General features: G+C 52.4%; 5 protein-coding genes across 5 annotated transcripts in view; 1 reads left to right on the top strand and 4 right to left on the bottom strand. All coding sequences in view use genetic code 12, as the record gives it.

Annotated features, from left to right (window-relative positions):
- Positions 1–376, bottom strand: part of DIURU_002615 (uncharacterized protein) — a gene marked incomplete at both ends in the record, with an annotated part of 471 nt that extends 95 nt beyond the window's left edge. Inside the window, one exon of the mRNA XM_034155286.1 lies at positions 1–376. This exon is cut by the window's left edge and continues 95 nt beyond it. Coding sequence (XP_034012630.1) covers positions 1–376 — 376 coding nt within the window.
- Positions 377–6,643: 6,267 nt separating this feature from the next.
- DIURU_002614 (uncharacterized protein) lies at positions 6,644–7,699 on the top strand (the record flags this gene model as incomplete). Its single annotated transcript, XM_034155285.1, has 1 exon — positions 6,644–7,699. One exon carries the CDS (start codon positions 6,644–6,646, stop codon positions 7,697–7,699), a length of 1,056 nt encoding a protein of 351 aa, XP_034012629.1.
- A 1,647-nt stretch (positions 7,700–9,346) lies between these two features.
- SMP2 (phosphatidate phosphatase) lies at positions 9,347–11,689 on the bottom strand (the record flags this gene model as incomplete). Its single annotated transcript, XM_034155284.1, has 1 exon — positions 9,347–11,689. The coding sequence occupies one exon, from the start codon at positions 11,687–11,689 to the stop codon at positions 9,347–9,349; it is 2,343 nt and encodes a 780-aa protein (XP_034012628.1).
- A 776-nt stretch (positions 11,690–12,465) lies between these two features.
- On the bottom strand, positions 12,466–13,650 carry DIURU_002612 (uncharacterized protein; the record flags this gene model as incomplete). Its single annotated transcript, XM_034155283.1, has 1 exon — positions 12,466–13,650. One exon carries the CDS (start codon positions 13,648–13,650, stop codon positions 12,466–12,468), a length of 1,185 nt encoding a protein of 394 aa, XP_034012627.1.
- A 2,557-nt stretch (positions 13,651–16,207) lies between these two features.
- DIURU_002611 (glutamine-dependent NAD(+) synthetase) lies at positions 16,208–18,358 on the bottom strand (the record flags this gene model as incomplete). Its single annotated transcript, XM_034155282.1, has 1 exon — positions 16,208–18,358. The coding sequence occupies one exon, from the start codon at positions 18,356–18,358 to the stop codon at positions 16,208–16,210; it is 2,151 nt and encodes a 716-aa protein (XP_034012626.1).
- Positions 18,359–19,166: the final 808 nt, after the last annotated feature.

Genomic DNA, 19,166 nt, shown 5'->3' with positions numbered 1-19,166 from the left:
GCGGGAACACCGCCAACGCCGGGCGGTTGACGAGCGCCACCACCTGGTCCTCCAGCTGGGCGGCGGCGATGAGCGCCGGGTTGTTGTAGCCAAGCGCGATCAGCGCGATCTGCTGGAACACGTCCAACATCATGTTGCCGTCGGCGTCGGCGATGTAGTTGCCAATCGACTTGCGGTAGTCCACGACGAAATTGGCGGTGTTGTTGTCGTAGATCTCGCCAAGCGACTCGAGGATCTGCGCCAGCTTGGGCCCGGGCACCAGGTCAGTGACAAGCACGGGCGCCGACGGTTCCAGCGGGTAGTAGTGGGCGGCGGCCAGCAAGCGGCGGCGGGCGGTGAGGGCGCGGCGGGCGACACAGGCCGACCGTCTGAGCATTGGTATTTGAAAGTTGTCGTAGTGTCAGTAAGCCGGGCATCATTTGGCTTTTATAGCGGTCTCCCGGGCGTGGTCGCCAGGCGCCTTGTAGGGACTCGGGTTCCGTCGTTGCGCGGGGGCCAGCGGCGCATAGCCGCTACCTTGCCCCGCCCAAGAATCTAGGGGGCACTCAGCCGTGTGGCCCAACGCCCTCTCGAGGCTGCCGATAGAGGAATAAGATAACGCTTTAGGTATCGTTTGGTTTTTAGTTGGAATGGGGCATTGGTCGGGTTTATCAGGTAGTGTGGGCAGACGATGGGTGTGTGGTGGATAGCAAGTACGGGGCGTGTTTGGTGAAGGTGTCGGCTATGTGCAGGACTGCCTTTTTTGGTGAGGCTGGTCTCGGCGGGGCGCTATACTTCGCCAGCGATGATCACAAACAAAAGGGATGCGAATCCCGTTGGTAGGCGCACGACCAAACACCACCACCAATTAGCGGACACCGCGAGCCGTGTCTGATGCCAGCTGGCGTCACTGGCTCCGGACACCGACCTCCGTGTATCGTGTGCTTGATTGCATTCCGTGGAACTGATTGACTCGGGGCTTAATTTTTTTCCACTATGCACTGACCTCGCCATTATCCCTACCTGACCTCCCCGTTATCCTTCTATTATTCTCACAGTATCCCCACACTCCCACTCTATTATCCTCTCAGTTTACTCCCACTATGATCCTTTCATTACTATTGTCTTCCCCCTAAATTATTGGACCCATTGGTCTTGACCAATATCAAAATATCCGAGGATGAGAGATCTACTCCAGAGATACGTGTCGTCACTGGTGGGTGGATTTTCGGGTCCCGCCGTGCTCGGTGTCCCACTCGTTTACGACTTACCGTTACAGGCAAGTCGAACGCCGCTGGGGGGCATATCCAAAGGCCAGAAGCAGATTACGAACGGCGCCGACTCTGTGTCAATTTTCTTCGGCTACCGGACTTTACCCCCAACGGCGCTTGCCGATTGCAGCTGACGGCGTTAGCTCCGGGAGAGAATGGAGGCGAGAGGGGCCCCGTCGCAGGTGGACAGGGGCCCCCGACCCCCTCGCGGTCGCCAGCCGAGCCCAGCGGGCGGGTATTGGGTATTGTTATACTTGGTGTCCGAGCGGTGATGTCATCGCCGAAGCAATGACTCCGACAACCCCGGATCCCGGTGGTCGCGGTCAATATCTGTCACTAAATGGATCGCCAAGGCAGTGCAAATACCAATTTCTGGTTTGTGTCAACAAACCACAAATGTGGGGGTGCCGATAACCAGTGCCATCGAGCTTGTTTCCACGATAAATCACCGCCAGGGTAGAGCAGGCGTCGGTTACGGGGCACGCGGGAAGCAGCCATGCACGCGGCCACAAGAAACTCGGACCTCATCTTTTATTGGAAGTTAGCTTCCGCAGACAAATCGCCCCAACTTTGCCAACGAAAATCAGCGGACATCCGGTAACCTCAACAATTTAATTGGTTCCTACGTCCTATGGCAACCTTGCTTTCAGCCATTAAGGTTTCGCTTGCCTTCAGCCCCTCCCCTCGCTCGCGATCGCTTGTGACGCAACAGAAAGATTCCCCTGGTGCCCCAATAGCGTTTTTCGGCCGACTCCCGTTTTCACTTCTCCACTCCGATACAGGGTACATTTTCCCACATCGACGCAACTCCTGCAATGCTCCACGCCGCCACAAAAATACTGCGCGTATATCCCCGATTTAAAACCGTTGGCAGCAGCAGGCATGAGGGCATGTGTAGTCGATAATATCGGTTAGGGGTACCGCGAGCAATTCGTGGGCTGCTAGCACTGTCGACTGATTTTTCTGGCTTCTCCAAAAAGATATATCCTCTCAGTCGAGTTCACTTGGCAATGCTTAGTGCACTTGGCCAATACATGGTAGTCTTATTGGAGTAAATGACGTGCTGAAGTTTGGCCTTCGTTAGGTGACTAACCAGCCGTGCTTGCGTAACAATATCCAGTCTAGTATGCACGACGTATTGCCGACCCAACAAGTTAATATTTATGAAAACCTTCAGCGTTTCAACCAGAATTCTTCCATCATTTAGGTTGGTTCATGAATTGTTGTCTTTCTGGACTATTTTTGCACATTTGTATTGTGTTGGTCGTGTCAGGCGCCACCTTCACGGTAAGTGGACTGCATTGCGACGTTTCAAACCTCGTTGAATCAGAGCTGAAATAATTCTTTGGGTTACAATGACAATGTTTAAACAACTTCAATATTGCTCCTGAACCGAGGCATGCCTCAAACGTCTCTTCGGTATCCCCTATAATTTAAATTTCAACTCGATGCATTTTCGTTGTCAAAACCTTGATGTCATTTGTGGACAACATTGGAGAAATTATGTTATCAAGGAGCAAATACTACTCTTAGTCTTGGCCTTGTTCAGATACTGGATTTGAATTGCTTGAATGAAAATGATGCATTACTTTTTTTAGTTGAAGTAATTCCAGTACTGCCATTGGACTCTTTAAGCGGTTAAAAAGTCCTGACGTGCTTGAGTTGGCCAGGCCATACCCACAACATCATGTATAAGTCTTGAAAATATTCCTGCCATGAATATTGAATGACATGGCTTGATTTGTCACTCGAAAACGTTGGATAGTTACCTCAGCAAATCAAGGAAAACATGTACCAAAAACTGGCTCAAAAGCCTCACAAGACTCAAATATGTAACAATGCGACGATCACATTCTTAATAGTGGTCTAAACATTTTTTTTTTTTTTTTGGAATGTCTGTCTTGGCCAGATGTTGTTTTAGGAACAATCTTGATTTGCATGTTAGACCTTCTTTGTACAACGCGAGTGTTTGGTTCTAACATCAACCCCCAAGCGAGGGTGATAATATATCGGGAAACATCACCTCATTTTCGAAAGTTTGTTCTGGGTAATGTCGAATACTGGCACTTAATCTCGTAGACATCTTATTAGCAACGAAATCATATTCCACATCCTTATAAATCATTCGAAAATTGATACGCCTGTAGGGACTGTAGGATTCCTCAACTTCAATCGTACTCTGATACTTCAACACTGACTAATCGATGCCAGAGCACAAGTATAGGTGCTAGAGTGAAGCTGATGTGACACCATTTTTTAGCACGAATTAGTGTCAATAGTTTGAACAAATGAAAATCAACGTCAACGCTAGCTTTGACTCAAGGATCAGCTGTAGCAACTCACAAGGGATGTTTGACGACTTTTAAATGAGAGGTTTTTACATTTGGAAAAAGTTTTGACGCACCATTGACACCAAAATTTGAACGTTGAGCAAGAAAAATGTCGATGCCATGAATGCAATCAGCAAAATATGTTGTGAACAATTTGGTCAACTTCATTTTGATGAAGACGTGCTGATTAAAACTCGTCACGACGAACCTGAGAATTTGCAAGGCATTTCGTCCATGGTCTGTCGCGAAGCATGGATAAAAAGTGCTACACCAAATGCCAGAAAATCAGCGCTTTTTGCGATGTCTTAGTATAATTCCGTGTAGTTGAGCTTACGACGAATGTTACTTTCAAATTTTAACCATCCATCACTCACCCAGGTCGTGCTTTTAAGCTCGAGATTATAATCCACGTCAACGGATATAACGGAATAACCAAAACCGAAGAATGCATTGGTTGTAATTGAATGACTTGTAAGCTTACAAATGGACAATGTGGCGACATTTCGACTTTTGTCTCGCATTGGGATTCCACATATACGAAAGGGGAAGGGGAGTTGACCAGAAGTAACAAATCAGTAAAGATTCAGAACATAAATGCCAATAGGTTTCTGGATCAAACGATTCATTCCAAGTTTACTCCGTAGCTTCTAACTCAATATCCATAGTTGGTAGAAACTCAAGATCTTCTTTGCGGGCTGGTTTGACCACAAGGTTGGCATGTGTCTTTGTGGCTGAAATGTCTTATATTGGTGCCTCGTGATATTAGAAATAGAAACAATTAGGACATTGTCATTATTCAGGAGTCAAACTCTAATCGTCGCTATTTATATTTGCACTTCAGTTGATATGTCTAAAGTAGGTGTAACGTTAGCAATCACATTCAATGACAAAGGTCCCACCATGAGTGAGCTTTTAGGTTTAGTTTATTGAACGAAACTGCTATATTTCTCGGGATACACCTCGAGGCGCATAAGCGTGGAAGCATTATTTTTTACTTTTCATGTCTCGCGCTTGTATGTGCAGCTCAATCGCCATATAGCAAGCTCTAGAGCAATTGTGTCACAAAGCCTCAATAGCGGCTACAGAGGTTTCTGTATTACCTGCTATCTATTGGATCACCAGTTGGTCTAGATGTAGTCCATACATATGAACCGATTGATGGTTTCTACCCTGTATAATGTAGTTACATCAACCTAGATTGTTCTTTTTTTTGCATGGGATGGCACTAGCAAACGCCTGACAGGGATTTGTTTATTTAGCATAACCGGCACTTCAAATATGTGTGACGGGCACCTTGGTTTCGCAGGTGAGTTGTCACCAATCACGCGTCTTTTAAGCGTCGAAGATATAAAATCGACGATGAACATGGTCTGATTTCACGGCTAGACAACCTCCGACCCTTCCACAAAATTTCCCCATTGCCGAGCGTGGAGTAATATTATGCATTCAAGAGATGAAATATCTCTATCAACCATCTACACCGCGGCATGCAAACTTTTCCCAGCGAACGTATGAAATTTCGTTCAGAAGCCCTTGATTGAAATAAACGAGGTCAAATATGGCTCGACATGCCTTGAAACTTATCATTTGATTACCTAGCCACGGCTTTTTAATCATTGAGACTGGTTACGACGTTCAGATCTGAAATGTCATCGTCAGTGGATATAAGCCATCCCAACCACAAATTCCCTACAAAACAAAGTCAAATTGGTTCTATCCACTTGTTTCTGTATTATGAGATCATTTCCAACATGGGTATACTCGATATCTTTCGGTTCTTTTGAGATTGTCGCATGTCGATGTCATGCGATGAGAGCAGAGAGTAAAACTGAACCATTGAGCAATATTCAAAGACTCCTGATTAACTATATTGGCCCTTGTGGAAGGCAAAGATTGATTTACATGACTTGAAACTATATGATTTGTGGGGAAAATGGGGATCCTCTACGGCAATAAATTGCAATCTCGTCGCTAGTATTGCACAACGCCCCAAAAGATTGCAGAGATAAATTCTTCAGGTGATTGCCGTGACAACCATGATCGAATCTAATTTTTTTGTCGTTATTAGTGTGTGATTATGGGTCTACTTGCCCCGTGATTATCACTGCATGTCACCTTTTGCGACAATAATGACCAACTCACGATTGAAACAATTAAACCTTCGATGACCTATCTCGTGGAAGTCACACTACTGAAGATACCACACAGGAATCACTCGACCCCCTTGAGTTTTCGTGGATAAGGAAAAGCATCGTACGCGTCGATTCTAAGCCATGACAGATGCGCCATGCAAGACGATCGTCAAACATTCCAATACGGTGACGGTAGACGATGGAATGTCTAATGTGTAGTAACAATGAGATTGTTTTAGAAGGTGTCAGTGTTCGACCCTCAATAAAATCACCGCGGGTGGCTAGTGTTTTGGTTGAACCCAAATGGTCCACTTATGTAGACGTACATAAACGGGCAATGACGTGAGGAACTAGCAGTGGACAGTGTAGGCGTACAATACAAAGAAATGTGATCTGCGGGGCTCATGAGGGTGTACTTGACGGCGGTCCTCACATACATGAAAGGGGGTCGGTCAGGCAGTTGCCATGTAAACTGCCGGCAGGGCGTGACCGGCGGGCGCTTTACGACGACGCGCCCACCATCAATGGAGTAGATCCATTTCTTAGACTAGCGTAATCTCCGGTCTTGTAAACTTGCAAAAGGCCGATATTTTTTTCCTTCGTAGTTTCGTCGCCAGAGCGTATCGCTCTTAAATATTTTTTCCGCCCACCCTGCCGCCTGGTTTGTCCCACTTGTGGTTGCAGGATATTATCGGGCAGCGCCTGGAGGGTGTAAGATATAAACCTGATATTTTTTCCTCAATGCGCTGGTGTTCAAACTCGCTTACTCAGTCGGCCACCGTTCCCTTTCTCCCCTCGTCGGTGTCCACCCCCAGTCCGCTCTCCGTTGGCGTTCAGCTTCTCGTCTCCACCCCCTAACCGGCTCCGGCTCGTTCCACCATGCACTAGACGCCCCCCAGCTCCTTCTTGACTTCGGACTTTAACCAGATTGATGAAGCGGGAGTATCTGGACCCCCACCACCCTCCGCCGTTCCCTTCCTACCCCAGCGAGGACTACGGCTGCTTCGACATCGAGCAGCCGCCACCGCCCGTGCTCCGACACTCGCTGGGCTCGGGCCCGATGCCGCCGCCATTGGAGCCAGAGCAACACTTCTCCCAGTCGGGCTACAACTACCAAAACGATCCCACAAGCTCTACATCCGCCGCCACCTTCACCGCTCCCGCGACGGTGCCACCGCCGCCACCAATGCTGTTCCCCAGCCTCGCCCTAAACCAGGCGGCCCCGCCACTTGCTACCACAACCGCCTCTAATATTTCGTCATCGCTAGCTACTGCTCTGTCTACTGCACTACCAGCTGCTAATTTAGCTTTGCTTCAAGCACCGTTGTCGACAGGGTCGCTGTCTTCTGGGTCGCTGTCTGTGACCCCCTCCACCAAGGCCTCCACCACTGCCACCCTGCAGCCGCCATACGCCACTCCCATACGCTCAACGTATGGCCAAGTGTACCCGCCGCTACCACAAGTGCCGTATCTCCCCCAGTTAATTTCTCAACCGGCCCCTTCTCAGCCTCAGTCGGTGCCTCCGCCTCAACCTCAACAGGTGGTGGTGGCGCCCAACGAGCCCTATCCCGATCTCACCACATTTGTCAACATGAATCCCAGCGTAAACGCCCCGCTGGTTGACGTGGTGTTTAATGACCAACAAACGTGTCCCCAATGTGGTAAACTGAATTTCTCGAACTTACGCCGCCATTTAAAAATCCACCGCAGCACCGCGAAATTCCAATGCCAGTTCCCGCGCCTGGTGTGCAACTTCAAAATCAATAGCTACAACCGCAGCTTTGATTTTAAGCGGCACTTGGTCAACAAGCACTTCAAATTTGATGACAAAAAGCTTTCGAAAGCGGTGTCGTCGTTACTGCAGAAGGCGGAGTACCTCGGACACTGTCCATGTGGCTGGCACGGTCTGTGCCAAGAATGGCTTGACACCCATATTTTAGTGGACGACGACAATCCCCAGCGCTGTCCCTATTACCACCGGTATTGATGCTGGACATTATGTGGCTACGCTGTCACAATTTGCATGTTAGTTGTATTTGCACAAAGAAGGTCATTGGAGTTGGTTGTAACACAGTTGTTTGCATTAAATGCAATGGACGACTTCCATTGTCACTGAAAATTATTGTTATCATTTTAATAGGTATCCGAGGAGTTTTTTTGCGTTTTCGATATTTAGCGAATCTAATACTACCAATTAATTAGGAATATCCAGGTAAATAATTGATGAAATAAAGAACTTAATTTATCGTTGTGATTAGCTAATTTTTCCATTAATTATCAGCACAAGTTTTGCTTGATTCATCTCACAGGCGAGGAATTTTGTTGTGGATACACATGTCTTTTGATGTTAACATCGCCAACAACACGAAACACCCAATTGAAAAAATTGTCTCCCTTTTAATCACGCCATGAAAACACGTAAAAAATTAATTGGGAGTCAAACTGATGCTTGTTTGGTGGGACAGGGGCCAAAGTCGGATATATCACCGTATGATCAAAGGTGCCCACGCCTGTTCGAATTCCGACAAAACGCCGTCCATACCAATTATAGAACCCTAAATACAGTGTTTTTAGCACTATATTTGTTAAGATTCACGGTGTCTGATGGCTTTAGGAGCCACGAAAATGTCTGTCGGAATTAGAACTGGGACAAATCGCCGTAGATGCATTTGGTTATGCAAGATCATCCTGGGATACCATCGGGATAAGAATCATCAGACTCCCAAGGTGGTTGCACGACGGGACCATGGCTCGGAAGGCACTATAGTGGTCATGAAGAAGTCGTCGGCCACAACACGAGCAAATTTTTACTCATACATATTCACCACACCCATATAGCATGGAAATTGCAGTAACAAAAAAACCAATATCTTAAAAAATATCCGCCACCCTATACGAAAGTGGCGTCTAAACAACAATGGTCGGGGATGAATGGCGCCCGCCACCCAAAGTTTCGGAGTTCATCCGGGAGTCTTACGCCGATCAATGGCCAACAGCGCGGTAGTGCCACCCCGCTGCCGCAAATGAAGTCCAGATGTAGCTGGTGGGGGCCGCACCTCGTCTTGAGCTGCGGGGGGTTGCTTACCGCTTTGCGCGCTTGACGTCAATGCACATTACCTAATGGCACATGCCTGTGCGTCGTCAGCACCCATCCCCGCGGACCGCGACGGAAGGCTTTTGCCCCACCAGCGCCCGCCCGACTCGGACTACACTGCAGACACCTGTGATTCTCACACGGCAAATGGTCGTACATCATGCCCAACCGGGAAATTCGAGCGAATTCCGTTTCCGAGCCCACCAATCGTGTGCTCGCCGCCACACAACTGGGGGCACAAGGGGCTAATTCTTGGCAAAAACGTTCGTGGCAGACCCTCCGTCTACTCAGCGCCGTCGACGTCAGCTACGTCACCAAGCACACCCCATCGCTGTACCCCCTGACAGCTATGCTTAAATCCCAAACCAGAAGAGACGCGATCAAGGCAGTATATGAGGCGATATTTAGAGGAGGAATGGGCGAAGGTATCAGGTGGGGGAGTGAGTTCGTGTATTTGTTAAAAATCCGTGGCGTTCCCGTGTTGTTTACTTCGAGAACTCGTGGTGTGTCCATGATGTTTCCGTGATGATTACTGCTATATTAGTTGGCGGTGGTGTTGACCACGAGCTCCTCGGTTACCGACACTTGGATGTTGTCTTCGTTTGGGCCATTCTGGAAGTGGTGGTGGTGGTGGTGTTCGTCGTCGTCAATGTCGTCGTCGTCATAGTCGTGGTCGTCATCCTCTTCGTCCTCGTCGTCTTCTTCGTCGTCTTCGTCCTCATCGGCTTCCAGTTCACCCGTATAGTCGTCGTCGTCATCATCAAATTGACCGGGCATGTGGAAGTTCTGCTGGGCATCCAAGAACTCGGACTCGTCGTACTCGTCGTCCAGGTGGTGCTGGTCGTCACGCTTCAGCAGCAGCCCGCCAAAGCTCATGAAACTCTTCAACGGAGCGAAACCGCCCAGGGTGGGGCGAGCCGGTTTTGAGGGGGACACCGACGAAGTCTTGTTCTGGGGGGTCGGAATCAGGTTCACCAGGTCCAGCAGCGCCACCGCGGCAGTGCGGCCCCAAAGACGAGGTGAGCGGGGAGGCAGCAGCGGCACCGAGCGGCCGTTATCGTCGTCGTCACTGATATCGGTCAAGTTGTCAATATCGGGCTTGGTGTACCAGTAGTTTAACTCGGTAAACCGCTCATCCATATCAATGGGGACAAACCGTTCACCCGGAGGCAGTTTCGGCTGCTGGTCCTCTTGATTCTTCTTATGCTCCAAGTACTCGCTGTACTGTAACTTATTGTCCAACGTAAGGGAGAACGTCGTCGCTTCTCGGAGAGGGGGGAAGAACAAGTCGACAATCTCGCCGATCTTCAAGTACGACGAGTGCAAACCGGCAAGCTCAAGAAGCTCCATGTGCACTTCACCGTTAGGGTTGATGGTAAAAATCCGGTGCAGCGGGATTTGCACACTGCGGTAGGAAATGGCGTCGGTGATTCTGTTACCGAACCCAGCGTAAAACGGTGTACGCCGGTCATCGAGGTCGTTAGTCGGTACCACTTCTTCGGGAGAGTAGTATAACCGCTTAATATCCTGTAAACACGCCATCTTAAACACTTCCGGCTGCTTTAAGATCACTTCTCGCTTCAACGCCGCAAAGGTACGATCGGGACTGAGAAGGACGGGACCGGCGGGTAACCGGGTGTTCATGTCCTGACTGATCCCCTTTAAGTACTGTCGGGTAGCGTCCAGCTGGCCCACCAGCCGCGCTGTAAGGTAGATGATATTGTACCCGTTTTGGCGGATATCTTGGAAAAGACGAGCCACACCAGGGTGGGTCCAGTCTCTACCGACCAAATTGAAAATATGGCCTAACGCGTCCAGCTTGGTGATGGTACCATCGATATCGGAAATGACAATGGGGATGTTCAGCTTCCACAAGAAACACAGCGCCTCGACCTCGGCCGTCAGCCCGTAGGCAACCTTAAACCGTAAGTGGTTCTCGCCGTACTGGAGGCCCAAGTGCTTCAACTGGTCCAGCGTAAGCCGCAACGTCTTGAAATAGGTCTTATCTGGGTCCTGGTCGTCACAGTGGGTGGTGGTGCGTGCGGGAGCCGCGGGAGAATGCGGTTCACTGGCGGCCTGGCTGGGCGATAACCCGCCGTAGTTGTTGGTTTCATCTTGGTTCAAGATACGAATGGTGCCGTCGTCGTCGCGGTGGATGATATGGTCCCACACGTCGACCCCGTAGTCGTCCAGTTCCAGCAATTTAAGCTTGGAGATCTCGTCGACAAACATCTTCTGAAAGTTCTCGTTCAGGTTCTCGATGTTCTTCTGCGACAGCGGCTTGTACCCGTCCATATCGAGGACGATATCGCCGTTGACGTCGACTTTGGACGGGATATTGAGCTTCTTGGTCACCTCGTGGACGTGTTCGAGCAACGGCAGCCGCGGCAGTTTCGGCAGCGCCGGCTGTTTGGGGTCTTCGTCGGTCAATTCGATCTGGGACTCAATGTCGTCGGCCTGATTCACAGCGTCGTTTTCGTTCAAATTGAGGGTCAAGGGCTCCGGCGGGTCGCTGTCGCCGGGCAGCGGCGTGTGCAGCGGCAGCAGCGCTCCCAGCAGCGGGGCAAGCAACGGCAGCGTCAACACCAGCTTCAGCAACTGGTCGCCGCTGGTGCCGTCGGCCTCGAACACAAAGAACGCCTCGCCCTCGTCGCCAAGCTTCATCGGCAAGTCCGTCTTCATGCCATTGACATACACGTCGACCTTCTTGTGGCTGGGCTTCAAGATCTGTAAAAGGCCGAAGCGGACGTGCCATGGCGAACAGTGCAAGGTGCCGTCGGGCTGCTCGATCACGACGACGTCGATGGCGCCCAGGAGGGTCGCCGGGTTGAGCAGGGCAAACTGGTTGTACACGTAGCCCCCAGCACGTTCAAGAAACTGCATGGTGGCGCTGGCTGGGCGGGTGTCGGGGGAATTGGGGTGGTGCTTAGGTGGTTGGCGCCTTAACCTAGGTGATTGCGGGGGTGAGCACGATCCGAGTGCGACCGAGGTTCTCGGGAGGAAGTGGGCGAATATTTAGTGTTTTTGGGCAGTAATTGGAAAGTCAGCGGTATGGTAGTGATGAGAAAATATAGGGGAATGTAATGGTGGTGGCGAATTCGGGTAATCTTACCGTTTAGGCCACTTTCGGTGGGGTGAGTTTATCGATGGCAAGGGGGTCGCACGAGACTAACGCGAACGGGAACAATAGCCATGATGGCATCTCTAGCTCAAAACGTCCAGTTACTAACCCCAGGGACACAAAGCGTAGCTTGAAATTACTAGTTTACCCGTCTAATTTGAGAGGAAACGACCGCTGTGTCCCGTCAATGGACCAATGGCCTCAACGTGGCGTTAGTCCCGGAAGCGACGGGGGTGAATGTGATCCCGCGGAACAGGAAGCTCCGAGAGGCTTAGGTACTGGCCCGACAAAATAACGGCTGTAAGTTATTATTTGATTAGGTTTACCCTACGTCATCAGGGTCAGGTGATGAGTCTGGGTGGTGAAAATCACATGGGCGTCACCATCCACTTCTCATCGATCCGAGACCAACTCCGAGTAGTGCGGCATTGATCACCAAAATTGACTATCAAATTGACCACCAAATTGACTATCAAAATGACTAAAATACATCTTACTTACTCAATTATGGTAGTCGTTAATTGATACTTAGTATATTCTAGGCGGCGATGGCGGTGGTGTTCACCGGGTCCTTGCCGCTGGCAATGTTACACTGGTGCATCAACCGCTTCTCGTCGGCACCGTGGTTGACCCCCTTGAACTCACCCGTGACCAGGTGCCACACCCCTTGGTTGAAAAACACCACGAGGTCGCCCTGGTTCCACGCGTAGGGCAACACGTTCTCGGGGGCAATTGCCGGTCTCATCAACAGGTGGACTTTGTTTCTCGCGTCCTCCAACTCGAGGGTCGAGACCAGCCCGTCCTCGTTGGTGGTGTGGAGCTTGTGGATGCAGCACCCGTGCACTTGCAAGTGGGGCTTCCCCGTTTCCGGGTTCGTCCACACCATGGGCAACTTCTTCACTTTCAGCGGTTCCCACTCGGGGAGCTCGTCCAACTTCGTCTCTTTGCCCTCGCTGACCATCGTCAACCCGTCGCTGGTGGCTTTGGCCGGGCCAATGAAGATGTACGGGTGGGGGGCGTACTCGACGGTGGTGTTCAACACAAACCGCTTCTCGTCGTCAGAGAGCCGCTCAAACGCGTGCTGGCCCAGCACGAAGCACGTCGCCCCCTGGGCCAACTCCAACTTGTCGCCGTTGTCGTACTCGATGTAGTTCTTCTGCGATTGCGGGGGCACTTTGATCCCCAAAAGCGTGGTGACCAAGGGGGGGCTCAAGTCGTACAACGCCAGGTCGATGTGCCATCTGTAGAAGCGGGTGAGCTTGTCGTTGACGATCTCCAGCTGGGAGAGCGGCGAGTGGTGGAAGGTGGTGTGCAGCGGGTGGGTCAAGCTGATGGCCTCGCCGTTCTCGTTGCCGGGCTCGTCGGCGGCAAACTCGCCCTGGCCCAAGATCTGGACCTGCGGCTGGTCCTTGACGGTGCACCCGTCTTTGCGCAACACCGACTTGTCGTGGTGGAACTCCTTGCCGTGGCCATAGCCGCCGGTGTGGTCTTTGGGCTCGGGGATCAGCGGATCGAACCGTTTCGTCAACAAATACTGGTCGTTGGGACTCAATTGGGCCTGGTCGGGGATCACCACCACGCAGTGGGTCAACACCGCCAGCTTGAGCTTGGCAAAGTCGTCGTCGGTGAGCTTGGTGGGGTTGTTGTTGGCGTACTCGGGGAGAGCGATCTTGGCGCCAAAGGGCTCGAGGGGGGTCACGTTGACAGTGGCAGTGTCTGGCATGATGATGAGGAAATCAAACTTAGGAGAAAGAGGTGAGTGAGTGAGGTGTATATATAAGGTTGGGTGGGGTAGGGGGGGTCCGCGTGTGTTATCGCGGGGAGTGCGTGTTATCAGTGCGGAGATCCCGGCGGCCCCTCCGCGGCTGATCCGCCGGCACTCCCGGTTGGCGCCCGCGCGCAACTTGTTTGTAGCGACTTGACCACGGACATGTCCGTGTTCGAGTCCCCGCCTCGGTGTTTTCACCACCTTCACTCTCTAAAACTCAATTAGGGGGTGGACAAGCGAGGGTGCTCCCGGAACCTCCAGGAGTGATGTGGTTGTCTTTGAGGTATTCTTCAGTGCCACCGGCACCTGCGCCGCTGCCGGCAGCTTCTCCCGACAGTCGCGGCGCCGTAAGTGTCGCGACAATCGACTAAGTCCCCTGAGACAGAAAAGACACAATCCACGGGTTCTGGTCATGGTGTTGAGTCCATGTCGGGGTAAATTGGTCCTCGATATTGTCGCGGTCTTCAGTCTTGTGGATCACTCTCTCAGTAAGGTCAAAGCCGTAGTTTAAAAGCGCCTTGGGAAAAATGTCTTTACAAATTTCACCCGTGAAAAACACCATGCCGCCGGAAAACGACCACGGGTGGGCAGTGAAAAACCCGGAAAACGACCACGGGTGGGGGTCACCTCCTGTCCCCCTTGGCCTCATGTCTCATGCCCGGGGGACTCTCGGGCAGTCGCCGATGCTCTAAGGGCTATATTTCAGTGGTTATAGATATTTTTTGCGAGATCACCACCGCTGGGGCTATAGCCTTGTCGTTCTTGATTGTCGCCTCGAGGCGGCGGGTGGCGGGTTCTGTGCTCTTAGCCACCGGCAGCGATGCGGTGCGACATCGAGCGATATTGTCGTGCCCGAAAGCGTCGTGCATTCGCCACCGCAATCAATGTCGTGGCACAGCAGACACTGGCATCGCTTAACAGACTGTCTGAGACGCCCCAAACAAACGATGCCGACACGGTTACTAGCCACGAGGCCTGCGCGATCCCGGGGAAACGCCGCTCCCGCTCCGAAACACAATCGCCGGCACGACACTCCCCCTCGAGCCTGACGACGACACATTGGTAACCGTACTTTACAGCCTTCCCATCGATAATGGTGGTGTCACGTTCTGCCTAGGGTGGGGGCATAATAAAACGTTATTTTGTAGCGGCCTCACATGTCGCAAAGTTTTTATTATTTTCCGCATGCTAGCAAAATATGGACCCAGCGCTGCCTAACGAAAGCGAGGGTCAAGCGTAGGAATCCATGATCGCCAGTATTATCGCCATGTATACACAATTTTCCCCCACCACACCGTCACCCGGGTGCGTCGCTGGCTGTTTGTGGAAATAGGCCCCCCAAACCCCCTGTGGGCCGTCGCTATGGATGGCTTGCCCCCATGGCAATCGTCTCCCCGTGGCTGGTACAAGCAGCCCCGACGCCGTGGCTAGTGGTGTCGGAGACATAGGGGTACATACCTTGTCCCACTACTGGTGCCACGACTTCGACGGTGTCGCAGATACCGTTTTTTTTTTGTCACCCCTAGTCGGCGACACCGGGCCCCAATCCCCGAGAGGCCCATTGTAGTTGGGGGGCGGGTCGGGAGTGGAATTACGAACACCGGGCCGGGGACTAACAATGCGTCTCTCCGACTTTCCCACCGAGTAGCGGCTACGGGAAAAAAAAACTGTCAAATCTACAGCTAAAATGCGCTTAAAAACGGTGTCTCACATCCATCAGAGACATCGTCAACAAACCCCACTAGCCACCCAAAGTCTCGTCGCCGACGGTGTGGCAAGTGGAGGAGCATATTATTGCCCTGCGCCAACGTGGTCGTCGAGGAGGGGGGGGAGGTTTCATACCGTGGTAGAAAATAGGCTTTTGCCGTGGTGGTGGGGGCGACGGCGCTCTTCTCAGCGGACGGCCCAAGGGTTAAAAATAATCGGACGGTGTACGTGGAGAATGACAGCTGCTAGCCGCATCTGCTTTCGGGGTGGAATTGATGTCCTGCACATAAGCTATAGCGACGCATGCTGGCGAGTGATTGCCCACGCAGAGCGCCCGCTGGCCCAAAGCAGCGAACACGACTTGCCGAGCCACATCCCCCCTCGTGGCGCTCGTCCCGTTTTAGACGTGGCCCGCCTGGGCCTTCCGAGACAGAGAGGAGGTCGTATCGGTCGTATAATTGCGGGGGGCCGGGGGCTCGTAATCGGCGGCAACGTTCCCCACTCCTCCTCCGCACACCCATATTTCTACTAACTACCCTCACCGATCCTCGTCTTCGAGAGTTCCCAGAGTCGCCCGCGGAGCCACCTGAAACGAATTCCGTCTTTTTAACTTCTCGGTAGTTTCCGTCATTGACCAACAATACCATCGATTGGTAAAATCTAGAACCAGAATTTAGAATTTTCTGACAATTTCCCAAATATTTCCAGATTAATGCTGAAGATGTGTCTGAGATCTACTGCGTCTAGTTTGATCATTTATTGAATTTGGCAACACCACAATAATCGTGTATGGGTCTATTTCACTCTACTCGACGCTGTTGAGGGCCCGCTCAAACTCGGTGTGGCGCGACTCGATCTCGTCGACGAGCTTGGCGATGCGCTTACGCGCCAACGGGAAGTACGGGTTGACCAAGATCGGTCTCAAGTCAAACCGGTTGTCGTCGGGCAGGTACGCCTCGGCGTGGTACAGCGGCGTGATCGTCGTCATCTTGTGGCGGTTGACGGCGTAGAAGAAGAAAAACCGCTGCACCTTTTCGGCAATCTGGCGGGCGCTCAAGTTGTACGGCGGCTGCAGCCACTGGTGGTAGAGCTTGATGAACATCAGTGTCGGCCCGCACTTTTCCACCTTGCGCAAGCGGCCAAACGCCGAGAGCTCGTCGTAGGTCATGCCCATATCGGCCTCGTCCAGCTGGACGTAGGTGTCGGTGGTGGGCTCGAGTTCGGCGGTGGGGGTGGCGTCGAGGAACTGGCGCAAAATCGGCAATTCCAACGCCGTTTCCGCCCACGAAATGAACTTTTTCAAGTCGTTTTTCAGCACGCCGCCAATGGGGTTGATGTCGGCACTCGAGCAGTCGTACTTGGTCAAGTAGCCCCGCAAACACTCGTCGACGTTGGCGCTACCAAGCACCAAGAGGCCCAGGGGCTTCAGTCTCGTCCACGGCAAAAGCTGGGCAAACAAGTACAGCATCACCATCCGCAACCGCGCCTGGATGTTCTGCAACGCCAAGTTTTCCGTCGACGACCCGCCAAACACCTTGAACACGGGGCGCTTGCCGGTGGCCACTTCAAACAACAGCACCACCAGCAGGACGATGGTGTCGATGTCGATGTCGATGTGGTACAGCCCGATGTCGCTGGCGAGCTGTTTGGCCCGTTCCCTCGTCTCCTTCAGCGAGTTCTGGGTGCCCATATACGAGGTGTAGAAGAGCTCCTTGGCGATGGCTTGAGGCGAATCGGGGGTAAAGTCCTCGATGCGAGTCAAGTCTCTCACATCCTGGAGCGCCTGCTTGTTACCAGCTTTGATAGCGTCGTAGACCATACGGCACATGCTGTGGACAATCACTGCCGTCGAGCACAGATCGAGCCCGCCCAGCAAGGGGAGGAAAAACCCACCTGTCTTCGACCGTCTCAAGTAGTCCCACAACCAGCACGCCGGTCCCTTGGCGATCTCCACCGCCGGTTCCGGGATGACCGCCTTGCGCCGGTTCAGCGGCGTCACCATGGGGTCGAACTCGTGTGCCAGAGGACACATGTACACGTTGAAGGCGTCGATGGTGTGGTAGGGGTCGTCGGCGACGCGCGCCAGCTGGTAGTTCAGCGAGATCTGGTGGCGGTACGCCCTTACCTCGTCGAGGTCGACGGTGGCGGTGACCACCTCGATGTCGTCGATGGAGAACGAGTGGCCCTGGCCGACGACGTCGCCGTTGATGATGATACAGGCGCTGCCGTCGTAGTATAACCGGTCCCCGTCGCACCCTCGCTGGTTGGCGTATAAGTAGACACCGCCACACTTCTTCGTCGCCTCGGTGATAAGCTCTAAGCGAGTGATCAATTTGCGGAGCTCGTGGTGGCTCCCCAGCGAGTTGGTAAAAATCTCGACGCCGGCAAGCGCCATCGAGATGTGGGGCGATTGCGGGGTGAAAAGCTCCTCGCACGTCTCACACCCGATCCTGGTGTCGGCGGTGTTGATGATACAGTCGCCAATGGGGACGCTGTGGTCGCCGGTGAGGCGCGCCACCGAGTCGGGCAACTGGTACGTCTCCCAGTACTTGGGCTTGCACCAGGGGGTGAAGTATCTCATTTCACGGTAGTTGCCGTCGTTGGCCAAGTAGAGCTTGGGTCTGATCAAGAGGATCTTGCCGTCGTAGGAAATGAGGCGGCAGTTGTACTTGATCAGGTTGTGGATCACGGGCATCCCGATATCCAAGAGAATGCCATGGGTCTCCTTATTGGCCAAGATCTCCTCGTACATGATCCAGCAGTTGTCGTAGAGCTCCGTCTCAGCGAAGTGGTCGAGACAGCCGTAGCCACACACCTCGAGTTCCGGCCCCACCCGGAGCTGGGCCCCGGCGGCTTTGGCCTGGCGGATCAGCTCGACGATGCGGTCGCGGTTGCCCTCGAAGTCCAACGCCCACTGGTTCAAGTTGCACGTGGCAATGGTGGTGAAACGGCCCATGTCAATTGAGTGGTTTGGGGGTAGGGTTTAGGAAGCAATGGAAGTGGGTAATCCGGGAGGGTTAAGGGGGGTCTCTCGGGAGATGCGGAGACGAGGTGTGCGAGCCTTGGCGTTGGTGGTGTCGGGAGCCTCCCGGCGTCGGAAGTATCGGAAACGCGTACTACCGCAAAATCCTGAGTCGGAAATGATTCGACATCGGGAGTGACGGAACTATCCCGACGATACGATCCCAACACACTCTCACCCGTCACCGGAGTTAATGATTCGACAACACACGCAAGTTACGGGCGCCAGCCTTGCCACGTTTTTCCTTTGTAAAACATGCCATGTGGCAGCGGGAGCATTTCCGGAGATGTGCCATATGCCTCGAAGTCTTCGATAATACTTGTGGTTAGGGCCCCTGTCGTGTGATCCTATGACGTAATCTCGTTCGATTCGACATTTCTGAAGATTTTGCATCTAGGCACAACGACAGAACTGCAAATCCCGACCCGACGTTGCCACGAAAAAATGCTGCTGATTTACCGGCAAAAGGAAACCCGCTGTTTGTGTCTCAGGCGGGCGGAATCGACTGCTTCGATAGGAAAAGCATAGTAAAAGAAAAGGTTATAAGAAAACTACGAGAAAAACCTCACCACCACAAATGCAAATCTCCAACCGAGTTTGTCATTGCCCACCGCGTACATCTTGCTGGTGATTATAACTGGAGGATCCTGTCCATGCCTCGACCGCCGCTACCCCCCGACATCTGCCGTGGCGCAGTGTCGCTCCGCCACTTGTGTCGTGGCGCTGGTGGCACATATCCGTC

Source organism: Diutina rugosa (genome assembly GCF_008704595.1).
Source record: "Diutina rugosa strain CBS 613 chromosome Unknown scaffold46_size112117, whole genome shotgun sequence".
Classification (NCBI taxonomy): domain Eukaryota; kingdom Fungi; phylum Ascomycota; class Pichiomycetes; order Serinales; family Debaryomycetaceae; genus Diutina; species Diutina rugosa.
Note: the sequence above shows the minus strand (reverse complement) of the source record. Positions and strands in the feature narration are given on the sequence as shown.